Raw genomic sequence first — 14,257 nt, forward strand, 5'->3', positions numbered from 1 at the left:
GGACAGGGGAATAATTTGCTCTTGTGGAATTTGGTCTTTAGCCAAATTTTCTCTATAAATATTTTTTTTTTGCTTTGCAATGATACTTATAATTAAAATAATGTATATAGCATCCCATCATAAGCTAAACAATTTAAAAGCATTTTTTTGTGTGCACAACCTACAATATGGCATTATCATTAGCAGTGGCATAACTAGGTCTCATGTTCGATGTCATCGTCGTCAATGACCATTTTACCAAAGATTATGAGTGCCACAAATTTTTTTCTAAATGTTGATGTGTGTTAGCTGCTGGTGGCGGCTATAGATTTATTTTGATGTCAAATCTAAGTGGATTTGTATCCCTAATTGATATTTGCCATAATATCATGTAGATGGCTTTTAAAGCATTGCGATAAATGACAGCCTTGTTATCAAAGATAATGTCAGGGTAAGGACAACTGAAAATACTCCGATTGTGCAGGAATTTGTTAAATTTGCCAATGAGAGGATCAACGTTTTTCGACATCATAACAGGTTGGCTGATAAGTCCCCGGTCTGACACATAGATGGCGTCGCTAGTATTAAATGCATATTATTTTTACATAGTACCAACCTTCAAATGATTCGTGTCAAAATTTGACGTCTGTAAGTCAATTAGTTTGTGAGATAGAGCGTCTTTTGTGAAGCAACTTTTGTTATTGTGAGAAAAATTGGAAAAAAGGAATTTCGTGTTTTGATAAAATACTGTTTTCTGAAGGGAAAAAATACGGTGGAAGCAAAAGCTTGGCTTGATAATGAGTTTCCGGCCTCTGCCCCAAGGAAATCAACAATAATTGATTGGTATGCAAAATTCAAGCGTGGTGAAATGAGCACGGAGGACGGTGAACGCAGTGGACGCCCGAAAGAGGTGGTTTCCGACGAAAACATCCAAAAAATCCACAAAATGATTTTGAATGACCGTAAAATGAAGTTGATCGGGATAGCAGAGGCCTTAAAGATATAAAAGGAACGTGTTGGTCATACCATTCATCAATATTTGGATATCCGGAAGCTCTGTGCAAAATGGGTGCCACGCGAGCTCACATTTGAGCCGTGTTTGCAGCTGTTAACTCGTAATACACCCGAGTTTTTCCGTCGATATCTGGCAATGGATGAAACATGGCTCCATCACTACACTCTTGAGTCCAATCGACAGTAGGCTGAGTGGACAGCGACCGGTGAACCGTCTCCGAAGCGTGGAAAGACTCAAAAGTCCGCTGGCAAAGTAATGGCCTCTGTTTTTTGGGATGCACATGGAATAATTTTTATCGACTATCTTGAGAAGGGAAAAACCATCAACAGTGACTATTATTGGCGTTATTGGAGCATTTGAAGGTCGAAATCGCGGCAAAACGGCCCCATATGAAGAAGAAAAAAGTGTTGTTCCAGCAAGACAACGCAGCGTGCCACATGTCATTGAGAACGATGGCAAAAATTCATGAATTGGGCTTCGAATTGCTTTCCCACCCACCGTATTCTCCAGATCTGACCCCCAGCGACTTTTTCTTGTTCTCAGACCTCAAAAGGATGCTCGTAGGGAAACAATTTGGCTGCAATGAAGAGGTGATCGCCGAAACTGAGGACTATTTTGAAGCAAAACCGAAGGAGTACTACCAAAATGGTATCAAAAAATTGGAAGGTCGTTATAATCGTTGTATCGCTCTTGAAGGGAACTATGTTGAATAATAAAAACGAATTTTAACAAAAATATGTATTTTTTTTTGTTACACCGGGGACTTATCAGCCAACCTGTTAAGAAGCGGTTGATGCGTTCATAATGCATGTTTCGGAGATACCTCAATGAGAGTGGCAAAATTATTATTGTTATTGCTTAAGAAAATTTGTCAATATTTTATTTGTACTGAAAATTTTGTCAAGATTTTATTTCTATAGAAAATTTTGTCAAAATTATATTTCCATAGAAAATTTTGTAAAAATGTTATTTCTATAGAAAAAATTGTCTAAATTTTATTTCTATAGAGAATTTTATCAACATTTTATTTCTATAGAAAATTTTGTCAAAATTTTATTTCTATAGAAAATTTTGTCAAAATTTTATTTCTATAGAAATTTTTGTCAAAATTGTATTTCTATAGAAAATTTTGTCAAAATTGTATTTCCATAGAAAATTTTGTCAAAATTTTTTTTCTATAGAGAATTTTGTCAAAATTTTATTTCCATAGAAAATTTTATCAACATTTTATTTCTATAGAAAATTTTGTCAAAATTTTATTTCTATAAAAAATTTTGTCAAAATTTTATTTCTACAGAAAATTTTGTCAAAATTTTATTTCTATAGAAAATTTTGTCAAAATTTTATTTCTATAGAAAATTTTATCAAAATTTTATTTCTATAGAAAATTTTGTCAAAATTTTATTTCTAAAGAAATTTTTTTCAAAATTTAATTTTAATAGAAAATTTTGACAAAATTTTATTTCTACACAAAATTTTGTCAAAATTTTATTTCTATAGGAAATTTTATAACAGTTGTATTTCCTTTTTTTTGACAAAATTTTATTTCTGTAGAAAATTTTATCAACATTTTATTTCTATAGAAAATGTTGTTAAAATTTTATTTCTATTGCAAATTTTGGCAAAATTTCATTTCTATAGAAAATTTTGTAAAAAAATTTATTTCTATAGAAAATTTTGCCAAAATTTTATTTTTATAGAAAAATTTTTCAAAATTGAATTTCTATAAAAATTTTTATTTCTAAAGAAAATTTTGTCAAAATTTTATTTCTATAGAACATTTTGTCAAAATTTTATTTCTATAGAAAATTTTGTCAAAATTTTATTTCTATGGAAAATTTTGTCAAAAATTTTATTTCTATAGAAAATTTTGTCAAAATTTTATTTCTATAGAAAATTTTGTCAAAATGTTGTTTCTGTAGACAATTTTGTCAAAACTTTATTTCTATAGAAAATTTTGTCAAAATGTTGTTTCTATAGACAATGTTGAAAATTTTATTTCTATAGAAAATTTTGTCAACATTTTATTTTTATAGAAAATTTTGTCAAAATTTTACTGTATAGATAATTTTGTCAAAATTTTATTTCTATAGAAAATTCAAAATTTTATTTCTATAGCTAATTTTGTCAAAATTTCATTTCTATAGAAAATTGTGTCAAAACTTTATTTCTATAGAAAATTTTATCAACATTTTATTTCTATAGAAAATTTTGTCAAAAATTTATTTCTATAGAAAATTTTGTCTTATGTGGAGAAGAATATGTTGTAAAATCTACCAAAACGTAAAAAATTCTACCAATCTATCAAACTGTAAAAAATCTCCCATATTTGGTAGAATTCTATCAACTGTTGTAACAGTGGTAGGAACCCCCGTGGCTCCAAAAAATTTAGAGATCGAATTCTCATATTTAGTAAAATTCACATTCGTCCAATCAACCTTCCATTATTTTCAAAATTTTCATAAAATTAAAAAAAGTCAATTTCGTAAATGGAACATTTTAATTTTAGATCCATTTTTTCAATGAGAATATATCAAATTTTTTATTCTATGATAATTTTTGAGTTATAATTGGGAGAATATAGATATGGTCGACTCGACTCAAATCGAACATTAATTTTTGTCAAAACCAACTAATCTTTCTGTTGTATACCAAAGTTGATTTGGATTTGTTCGAGATTTGATGTTCCATCCATACAGACAGACGGACGATTTTTTTTGTTCAAATGGAATGTAAAAAACTTTCTGCTTCCGATGAAATTATAAAAATTCAATTTTCAAAAGTGCTTTTTTATAATTCTATTTATTATCCATGATCGATTTTTGAAACGATTTTATTTATTTTCTTCCCTCTTTTTCGAAGATTGAAAATCTCTATTAATTTAACCTAGTTCGTATATTATTTGATATATGGAATCACCTGTAAACATCACAAGCATTACATTGGAATGTGTATATTTACTTAAACTGAAATCTGTTTGAAAGGCAATTACTAGTGCACATATATCAGAGGAAAAGAACCTATTTTTGGTGCAAGCAACTCATTATTCTTTTCAGCCCACATGTATGAATAAATATTTAAATTTAAATCTAGATGTGTTTACTTTATATAAAACACTCCTCCACCTCCACCCCCTCTTTTCAATAAAAGAAATGAACCAATATACTATGATTATTGCACGTAAGCGATCAAGAGAACAAAGCTAAAATATAACAACACATGTCTGAAATAAAGCGAAAATGCACTCGGTAGGTAGTCGACGTAACGCATTATCATAGAGGGCGAGAGAGGGAGAGAAAGAGAATAAAGGTTCTTGAAAAGCTCTTCACAATAACAAAACAAAAATGTTCATACAATTAAATATTATTTATGAAGAATGGCAACTTGAAAAGTGTCAACACACCAGTATTTACAATTGTGAGGAAATGTCAGTAGACGACTGTAGTTTGTGCATTTAGCATCACTCTCCCTTCTCTGGGCAATCTACACGACTCTTTATAACCACCACCCACTACTATTACACATATGTGTATGAGCTTAATAGAAAAATTCTACTGATTGCAAGTAAAAGAGACAAAGATTATACACTCACACATATTGCATAAGATGTACGTACGTAACTAACATATAGGACGACTTCGTGAGGGAGTGCGATTGCAATGCTATTCGTATTCATCGTATGTATATGCAATTGTTGCTATTTCTAAACAAAGCTAGTCCACAATCGTACTTAAAGATAAGATACAACGAACCACGAATTTAGCCACTGAGAAAGAGAGACATGGGCACTGCTACTTTATTATAGACTCGCTGCAAAAATTTACAATTGTCCATGGACTTACAAACGGACGAGCTAGAGACGAATGAGAATATAAAGCAACCAAGTATTCATCAATGCACAAACGACTATGAAATTATTAAAAGCTTTAATAAAAATAAAATTGTAAAAATTTTAAAGTATTATCAAGCAATAAAATACTTTCGCCACAAACAGGGGGAGGAGGTCGTTTGTCTGGCCATAAGAAGGTTGCTGATTTGTTTTTCATTTGAGCGTCTACAAATTAACCAAAGTCGTCTGTAGGAAGACTTGGTTTCTTAAATGTATCACCCGCAGCTTTAAGATGAATATTATTACAAAAAAAAAAAAGAAATCTTTTGAGAATATATATAAACGAAAATATTGCATAGAAATTATACAACGCAAGTACAAGGGTAGAGTATTTCATTGTTATGATAAAAAAAGGGTGAAATTCTCTTTGTGACATTGACCGGATATGGTTACGACAGTATTTGTTAAGAGTACAAAACTCGTCATGTGCGTGTCTACGATGCCATATGATTCAGCGTAGACTTTTAGTCAAAAACAGACGGAAATATGTAAGACGACAAAGGAAACAAACTCATTTAATTCCATTCCATTAGGAGCTGGGGTTTTAAAATTTTAAATTCGATATAATCTGCTTTTCATGTTTTTATATCGATTCAAGTCGTATATTTACGATAAAACCGAAATATAGACTTTTAATTGAGAGGGTAATTGAATTGAGAGAATTGGAAAGAATTGATTGTAAGCCAGAGTCGATAAAGTTGACACGTTTTAAGCAGAGATGGTCTGTATCAAGCTATTTTAGGTTTGCGACTGTCGCAAAGTTGTAAACGTCACATACGCGTCGTAAATAGTAGCAAACGTCGCAAACTCAAAATACTTAAGTCCATTCAACTAGGCAGCGAATGATATCCAAGATGATGATATGTGCGAAGAAATTTTTTAAATTCTCAGGAATGTTCATAAAGTTATTAACGAGTTTAAAAAACTTGAGAATAGAGTTATTTCAATTGGAGACTCCAAGCCGAAATTACAATGATCTACTTGATGGTGCAGTAAACGTGACGGTCGGTATTCGCTCATCCTTTCTTTCCAAAATGTCTGCAGAAACTGGAAGAAAGGAAGACTACTTGAGGCTTGCAAAAGTGATTTTTTGTTTAGAGGGAATTTTATAAAATCACGTTTTGGCTTATTAGAGCCAATTTCCATACAAAATTGTAGCTATCATTCGCTGATGCAACTAAGGCTTAGATGGTTTTTTACATTAGGTTTACGACTTTTGCGACATACGTATTATACCGTCGTAAACGTATGTCGCAAAAGTCACAGTTTGCGACAGGCCAACCCTGGTTTTAAGTAAATAAAGTAGTAAGTTCAAAAAAATATATGAACTCCAGCTTGATCTCGCATTATGGCTGTGGATTGTAGGCATATTTACACGATTACGACATCAGTAAAATTCTTACATATCCACGCGACAACTCTGCTCAGAATCTCCAGCCGATGCAACATAGCCTTGAATGTCCGTCATTTTTTTATCAATTGTTTTTAAATTCCACTTAAAACTTTTTTCATGGACAATTTCAACAAAATTTTCGATAGATATCGAAAATTCGACGAAATTTTTATATAGAAATAAAAATTTGAGCAGGGATGTGCAGAAATAAAACTTCTATGATATTTTCTATAGAAATAAAATTTCTAGGAAATTTTCTACAGAAATAAAATTTTTATGAAATTTTCTACAGAAATAAAATTTTTATGAAATTTTCAATAGAATTAAAATTTCTAAGATTTTTTTTTTTAGCAAAAAAAAAAAATTGATAAAATTTGAAAATTGAAAAACAATTTCGACAAATTTTCCATGGAAAGAAATAAATAAAATATCGAAGAATTTTTCTATAAAAATAAAATTACGACGAATTTTCTATAAAAATAAAATTTCGACGAAATTTTCTTTTAAAATAAAATTTCGACGAAATCTTTTATAGAAATAAAATTACGACGAATTTTTCTATAAAAAACTACGACGAATTTTTCTATAAAAAACTACGACGAATTTTTCTATAAAATTGCGACGAATTTTTCTTATAAAAATAAAATTTCTAAGAAATTTTCTGTAGAAATAAAATTTCTAAGAAATTTACTGTAGAAATAAAATTTCGACGAAATTTTCTATAGAAATAAGATTTGAGCGAATTTTTTTTTTTTTGTAGAAATAAAATTTCTAGTAAAATTTTCTACAGAAATAAAATTTCGATAAATTTTTCAATAGAAATAAAATTTCGATGAAATTTTCAATAGAAACAAAATTTCTAAGAAATTTTTCTTTAGAAAAAAATTTATATTTTCTATTCAAAAAAAAAAAAAGGTCAATTTTCCATAGAAATAAATAAATAAATAAAATTTCGACGAAATTTTCTATAAAAATAAACCGAATTTCTAAAAAAAAATTCGACGAAATTTTCTTTAAAATAAAACTTTGACGAAATGTTTTATAAAAGAAGAAAAAAGAAGAAGAAAAAGAAAAAAATTGATTGATTCAAAAAAAAAATCGAGAAATTGTCCATAGAAATAAATAAATAAATAAAATTTCGACGAAATTTTCTATAAAAATAAAACTTCGACGAAATTTTTTATAGAAATAAAATTCCAACAAATTTTTCAACAGAAAGAAATTACGATTAATTTTTCTATAAAATTTCGACGAAATTTTCTATAGAAATAAAATTTCGAAATTTTCTATCGAAAGAAAATTTCTAAGAAATTTACTGTAGAAATAAAATTTCGACGAAATTTTCTATAGAAATAAAATTTTGGCAAAATTTTTTTATAGAAATAAAATTTTGGCAAACTTTCGTATAGAAATAAAATTTCTAGTAAAATTTTCTACAGAAATAAAATTTCGATGAATTTTTCAATAGAAATAAAATTTCGATGAAATTTTCAATAGAAACAAAATTTCTAAGAAATTTTTCTTTAGAAAAAAATTTATATTTTCTATTCAAGAAAAAATCGATAAATTTTCCATAGAAATAAATAAGTAAATAAAATTTCTCAATAGAAATAAAATTTCGACGAAATTTTCTATAAAAATAAACCGAATTTTCTAAAAAAAAAAAATTCGACGAAATTTTCTTTAAAATAAAACTACGACGAAATGTTTTATAGCAATAAAACTACGACAAATTTTTCAACAGAAAGAAATTACGATGAATTTTTCTATAAAATTACGACGAATTTTTTTCCATAAAAATAAAATTTCGAAATTTTCTATAGAAATAAAATTTCGACAAAATTTTTTTATAGAAATAAAATTTCGACAAAATTTTTTATAGAAATAAAATTTCTAAGAAATTTTTTATAAAATAAAATTTTGACATTTTCTATAAAAATAAAATTTTGACGATATGATATATTCTATAGAAATACAATTTCAACGATAACATATCGAAGTAATTTTCTATAAAAATATAACTTCGACGAGATTTTTAATAAAAATAAAATTTCGACGAAATTTTCTACAAAAATAAAATTTCGACAAAATTTTCTATAGAAAAAAAATTACAAAATTTTCTATAGAAATAAAATTTCAACGATATCTTTTATTAAAATAAAATTTCGACGAAATCTTTCTGTGGAAATAAAATTTTGACAAAATGTTCTATTGATATAAAATTTTGATAAAATTTTCTATAGAAATAAAATTTTGACAAAATTTTCTATAGAAATAAAATTTCTAGGAATTTTTCTATAGAAATAAATTTTCTAGGAAACTTTCTATAAAAATAAAATCTCGACGAAATTTTCTAAGAAATTAACTTTCTAGAAAATTGTCTATAGAAATAAAATTTTGACAAAATTTTCTATTGATATAAAATTTTGATAAAATTTTCTATAGAAATAAAACTTTGACAAAATTCTCTATAGAAACAAAATTTCGACGAAATTTTCTATGGAAAAAAAATTACGAAACTTTCTATAGAAATAAAATTTTGACAAAATTTTCTATAAAAATAAAATTTCTAGAAAATTTTCTATAGAACTAAAATTTTGACGAAATTTTCTATAGAAATAAAATTTCGAGGAAAAGTTTGTATAAAAATAGAATTTATTTTACAGTGAAAATATATTTTTATAGTTTCTTCGTAAAAGAACCATTGCCAAAAAATTACTCATAAATTCTTCATTAAAATTTTATATTCATGAAGAATTCATGAATTTAAAGTAAAAGAAAATAAATCTATAATGTAATAATAAATAAATAATAAAATCTCCCACCTTTTAGTAATAGGGCACCATCACCACCACCACCACTACGATCACCCACACCACCATTTTTCACATTGTAATTATAATGTTGTAGTTGTTGTTGCTGTTGTCGAAGATAATTATCTTCGCTGTTGTTGTTGTTATTTAAAATATCGTTGATATTTTTATTTTGATACATATAATTATCCAATTGAGGCTTTTGTAAACGTTGTTGTTGCTGAGGCTTTACATGAAACAACGGATGTTGTTGCTGCTGGTGCTGCTGCAGTTCATGTTGCATACGCATTTGTCGCAAATATTGTTGATTGCATGTTAATGCTGCTGTCGTAGATGCAGTTGATTTAATTGCTGCCTTTGATGTTGCATTAACATCAACTCCTTGCTCACGTAATTGTTGTTGTAAACGTTTTCTTTGGATTAATTGTTGATGCAACAATTGTAATTGTTGTTGTTGCAATTGTTGATAATGACGTAGCTGTTGCAATTGCTGAGGTGTTAGAGAAACATGTTGTTGTTGTTGTTGTTGTTGTGATTTATTTTGATAGCTATTCTCTTTGGAAGATGACGAAGAGACGGCACTATCACAACCACTACTGGTGCTACTTGAATTGGAATTGTCAGTTTTGCCTTTGGCAACATGTTGCCAATTATGATGTTTATGCGACATGCTAGTCGTGTTGTTGTTGTTGTTGTTGCTGTTGTTATTGACATTATTGTTGCTATTGCAATTGTTATTGCCATTGCAATTATTGTTCAAATATCGTTTGCCGTGCATTTTGGAAATGTCACTGATTTTCATAAGAAATGCCAAAATTATTAACAACATTTAGTTTGTGCCTCGCACCTGTAGAGTTTAATTTGTTCGGCTGTGTGTGTGTGTTGTTCAATCTTAAAGAAGGTTGTCATGAAATTTCTTCAGGATTCTTCTAGGTAAACATTTTCATAGAAATTTATTCTTGTGTTTTGGTTATTTGAAAATTTTATTTTCCTTTTTGGGAAGATTTTGTGGTTGTTGGTTTAACACATTTGTGTTGCTTCTAGCTTTTATAATTTCAGTTTTTGTGTGTGCGTTATTTTTAGATTTGATTCAAAAATGATGTTTTAAATTTATGTATTGTCTTCTTCTTCTTCTTTTTGTCGATTTATAAAGACCAATGCTAAGTTTTGAGTTATTTTTCTTATATTTCGTATTTTTATTTTGTTCTTTTGGGGGAAGACTTGTTATATTGGGATGTTGTTTTCATCAGGTTTGTTGCTATGCACTTTTTTGTAGTCCAGTGGAAAAAGAGTTTATTTTTGGGGATTTTTTTTCTTTGAGTTTATTTATTATATTCTTTTAATTGAATTCATTCAGTCTTTTTTTGTTTTTGCTCAATATTATTTTTGGCTTACACTTTGTGTTTTCAACACATTCTTTTTAAGATACTGCAGTGATACATAATCAAAAAAAAAAAAAATATTAAATAAGAAAAAGAAATTACGAATAAAATATTTTGTTTTTACTAAATCTAAAATCATTTTTTTAATATCTCGTAATTTTTAACTTAATTTAATCTAAATATCTACATATAATACTTTTAAAATAAATTAATAAAAAATTATAATTACAATTTATTATGATATTACAAAAATATAAACATAAAAATATTTAATAAAATATATATATTATTCGTATTGGGTAAAAGTAATCGACGTCGTAGATGTCGTTGTTGCACAAAAAAAAATATATCACCACAATTTTTCCAATTAAAATTTGAATTAACTTTTAAGAAATCTTTAATTAAAAATTTGATTCATTGAACTCTTTTTTTAATTCCTTTTTTAAGACAAATTCCAGGGGAACAAGAATCTGTTTGTATGCATCTGACAACCTGCAAGCTCTTACAGCGTGAGAAGGCTGTTATGATGGCAAATGTTCGATGGGAGAATTGCAAGGGTTGTAACGACACCAAGCAAGTATGGACCCATTTAAACTTAAACCGCATTTTGCAAACATTTTTTATAGAAATAAAATTTGGACAAAATTTCTAAAAAAATAAAATTTTGACAAAATTTCTAAAAAAAATAAAATTTTGACAAAATTTTCTAAAAAAAAATAAATTTTGAATTTTCTATCGAAATTAAATTTTGACAAAATTTTCTATAGAAACAAAAAATTTGACAAAATTTCCTATAGAAATTAAATTTTTACAAACTTTTCTATCGAATATAAATTTTGACAAAATTGTCTATAGAAATAAAATTTTGTCAAAAAATTTCAATAGAAATAAAATTTTTAAAAAATTTTTTATAGATATAAAATGTTGACAAAATTTTCAGTAGAAATAAAATTTTGACAAAATTTTCTATAGAAATAAAATTTTGATAAAATTTTTTTATAGAAATAAAATTTTGCAAAAATTTTTTATAGAAATAAAATTTTGCAAAAATATTCTATAGAAATAAAATTTTGCAAAAAAATTCTATAGAAATAAAATTGTAACATAATTTTCTATAGAAATAAAATTTTGACAAAGTTTTCTATAGAAACAAAATTTTAACAAAATTTTTTATAGAAATAAAATTTTGCAAAAATTTTTTATAGAAATAAAATTTTGCAAACACTTTTTATAGAAATAAAATTTTGACAAAATTGTCTAAAAAAAATAAAATTTTGAAAACATTTTCTAAAAAATAAAATTTTGAATTTTCTATCGAAATTAAATTTTGACAAAATTTTCCATAGAAACAAAAAATTTGACAAAATTTTCTATAGGAATAAAATGTTTACAAACTTTTCCATCGAAATTAAATTTTGACAAAATTTTCTATAGAAATGCAATTATGACAAACTTTTCTATAGAAATTAAATTTTGACAAAATTGTCTATAGAAATAAAATTTTGTCAAAATTTTCTATAGAAATACAATTTTGATAAAATTTTCTATAGAAATAAAATTTTGACAAAATTTTCTATAGAAATAAATTTTGGCAAAAAAAATTCTATGGAAAAAAATTTTGTAAAAGTTATATATAGAAATACAATTTGGACAAATTTTTTATAGAAATAAAATTTTGCAAAAATTTTCTATAGAAATAAAATTTTGCAAAAATTTTCCAAGAAATAAAATTGTGACAGAATTTTCTATAGAAATAAAATTTTGCAAAAATTTTCCAAGAAATAAAATTGTGACAGAATTTTCTATAGAAATAAAATTTTGACAACGTTTTCTATACAAATAAAATTTTGACATTTTTTTTAAAGTAAGTTTGTATAATTTCAATTTCATAATTTCAAAGAAAGAAGCTATAAAATGAAACTTAGTTCGTATTTTTTCGTTATAAAACAAAACTACTTCTTCGACTACCCAATGTATATAGTCTCAATATGTCTATAAGTAATTATTTTTAAAGTTCCCTTGGGTCATTGTTTTATTATGCATTTGTTGTTCTTAGTTCAATTTCTAAGCATATGCAAATTACATCGCAGTTTTCCTAAATTTTCAATTTTGACTTTGTGTATATTTTTGTTGTTGTTTTAATTCAAATGAAATTGTTTCCCATTTTGGCTGGATATTTATGGCTTTGTAGCTGCACTCGAACCGCTTAAGGCTGTTGAATTTTTTACAGCTATTTTAAATTGGAAAATTTATGGCATATAGTTTTTTTTTTCATTTTTTATTTTGCTCCAACCAAACACTAAACAGAAATGTAGAGCATTCTAGGCTAGATGCAAATACATTATACTTGTTCTTTTACACTTTGGCAACATTTCCTGTTTGGCATGGCCTAGCCTTCTACCGTAACGAAACCTAGTATTAAATTTAACCTTTTCGTGTTATTTTTTGTTTATTTTCTATTTCATTGGCCCTATAGTTGCAAATGTAAAGTCTTTCTTCATTAACTTCAACACTGGTGATTGCCTCCTATTTCCCTTGTTTTACTTTTTTTTTGGGGACGGTGGAGGTCTATTTAGCGCAAATAATAAATTTTAGAAATTGTTCATGAGTACTTCACAAAATGGGTGAGAACTAAAATGTACAAGTGATGTACAATAGATGGTAAATCTAAGTAATACATATTCTCCACAAACATAAATATTTTTGGTACGAAAAAAAATATAATTACATGAATATCGGAGTATGACTAAATGGACAACAAAGTTCACAAGTAACCATGTTTATCCCCCACCAAAAATAGTATTTTTCCTACCAATCATATATACTATTTATTATAAACAAAATATGATTATAAATAAATAATATAAGCAAAAACACCAACTATATAGGACACCTATTAATTCTCAACCATTCCATCAAGTATTTGGAGAACATAATATTTTTGTAGTGATCATATTTGAAAAAAATTAGAACTTAAACCCCATATTTAAATTTTATATTGAATAATTTAATTTTTAAAAAATATTGTTAACATTGTACCTAATATATTCCTTTAATGTAGATTTTTTTCTCAGAAAAAAAAAATAAATAAACTATCACATTCTATTGAAATGCACTGTTCTTTTGGAATGTGTTTGTGATTCTTCTTCATAGACCCCATACATGGAATAAAATTTATGGCTGTAAATTACACAAAAGGATTGGTCATGTAATTATTCTTTTACTTTTTAAATGCTAAATAAAATAAATACTAAGGCAGAGAACACTAAAACTTCAAACACGCAAAATCTAGAACGTGAAATTGTAAAAAGAGCTGCAATGGAATGCAGAGGTATGCAAAATATACGATAAAAAAAAACAACACACTAAAATTTCATAGTCAAATTAGTCAATAAATTAACTTTGACATTTTATAGAGGATTTAAAAAACTCGAACGAAAATATACATTTCTCTGCAGGGTTTACTCATCACATTTTAAGTAGTGGAAAAAAATGAAACCATATCACGCTAAGGATTAAAGCAAAAAAATTACTGGAATTCGACAATAAAATTTCTATAGAAAAAACAAATTATGTATTTTCTATAAAAAATTTTAATCATTTTCTATAAAAAATTTTCTATACACATAAAATTTTGCAAAAATTTTCTATAGAAATAAATTTTTTGCAAAAATTTTCTAAAGAAATAAAAAACAGCCTTATCAGATTAAATTTTCTATAGAAACAAAATTTTGCAAAATTTTTCTATACAAAAAAATTTTGACAAAATTTTCTAGTGAAATAAAA

General features: G+C 26.4%; 1 protein-coding gene across 7 annotated transcripts in view; it reads right to left on the bottom strand.

Annotated features, from left to right (window-relative positions):
- LOC142221004 (ubiquitin carboxyl-terminal hydrolase 12/46 homolog) overlaps nt 1-14,257 on the bottom strand; it is a 345,234-nt gene that overhangs the window by 34,915 nt on the left and 296,062 nt on the right. For 4 of the 7 annotated variants that reach the window (XM_075290508.1, XM_075290493.1, XM_075290500.1 and 1 more), the window contains exon 2: nt 9,102-10,517. The exons of the other annotated variants lie outside the window; for them this stretch is intronic. In XM_075290508.1, coding sequence (XP_075146623.1) covers nt 9,102-9,918 — 817 coding nt within the window. In that variant the 5' untranslated portion in view covers nt 9,919-10,517. The remainder of the gene's footprint in view (nt 1-9,101; nt 10,518-14,257) is intronic. 7 annotated transcript variants of the gene reach the window in all.

The sequence above is a fragment of the Haematobia irritans genome, chromosome 1, assembly GCF_050003625.1.
Source record: "Haematobia irritans isolate KBUSLIRL chromosome 1, ASM5000362v1, whole genome shotgun sequence".
In the NCBI taxonomy this organism is placed as follows: domain Eukaryota; kingdom Metazoa; phylum Arthropoda; class Insecta; order Diptera; family Muscidae; genus Haematobia; species Haematobia irritans.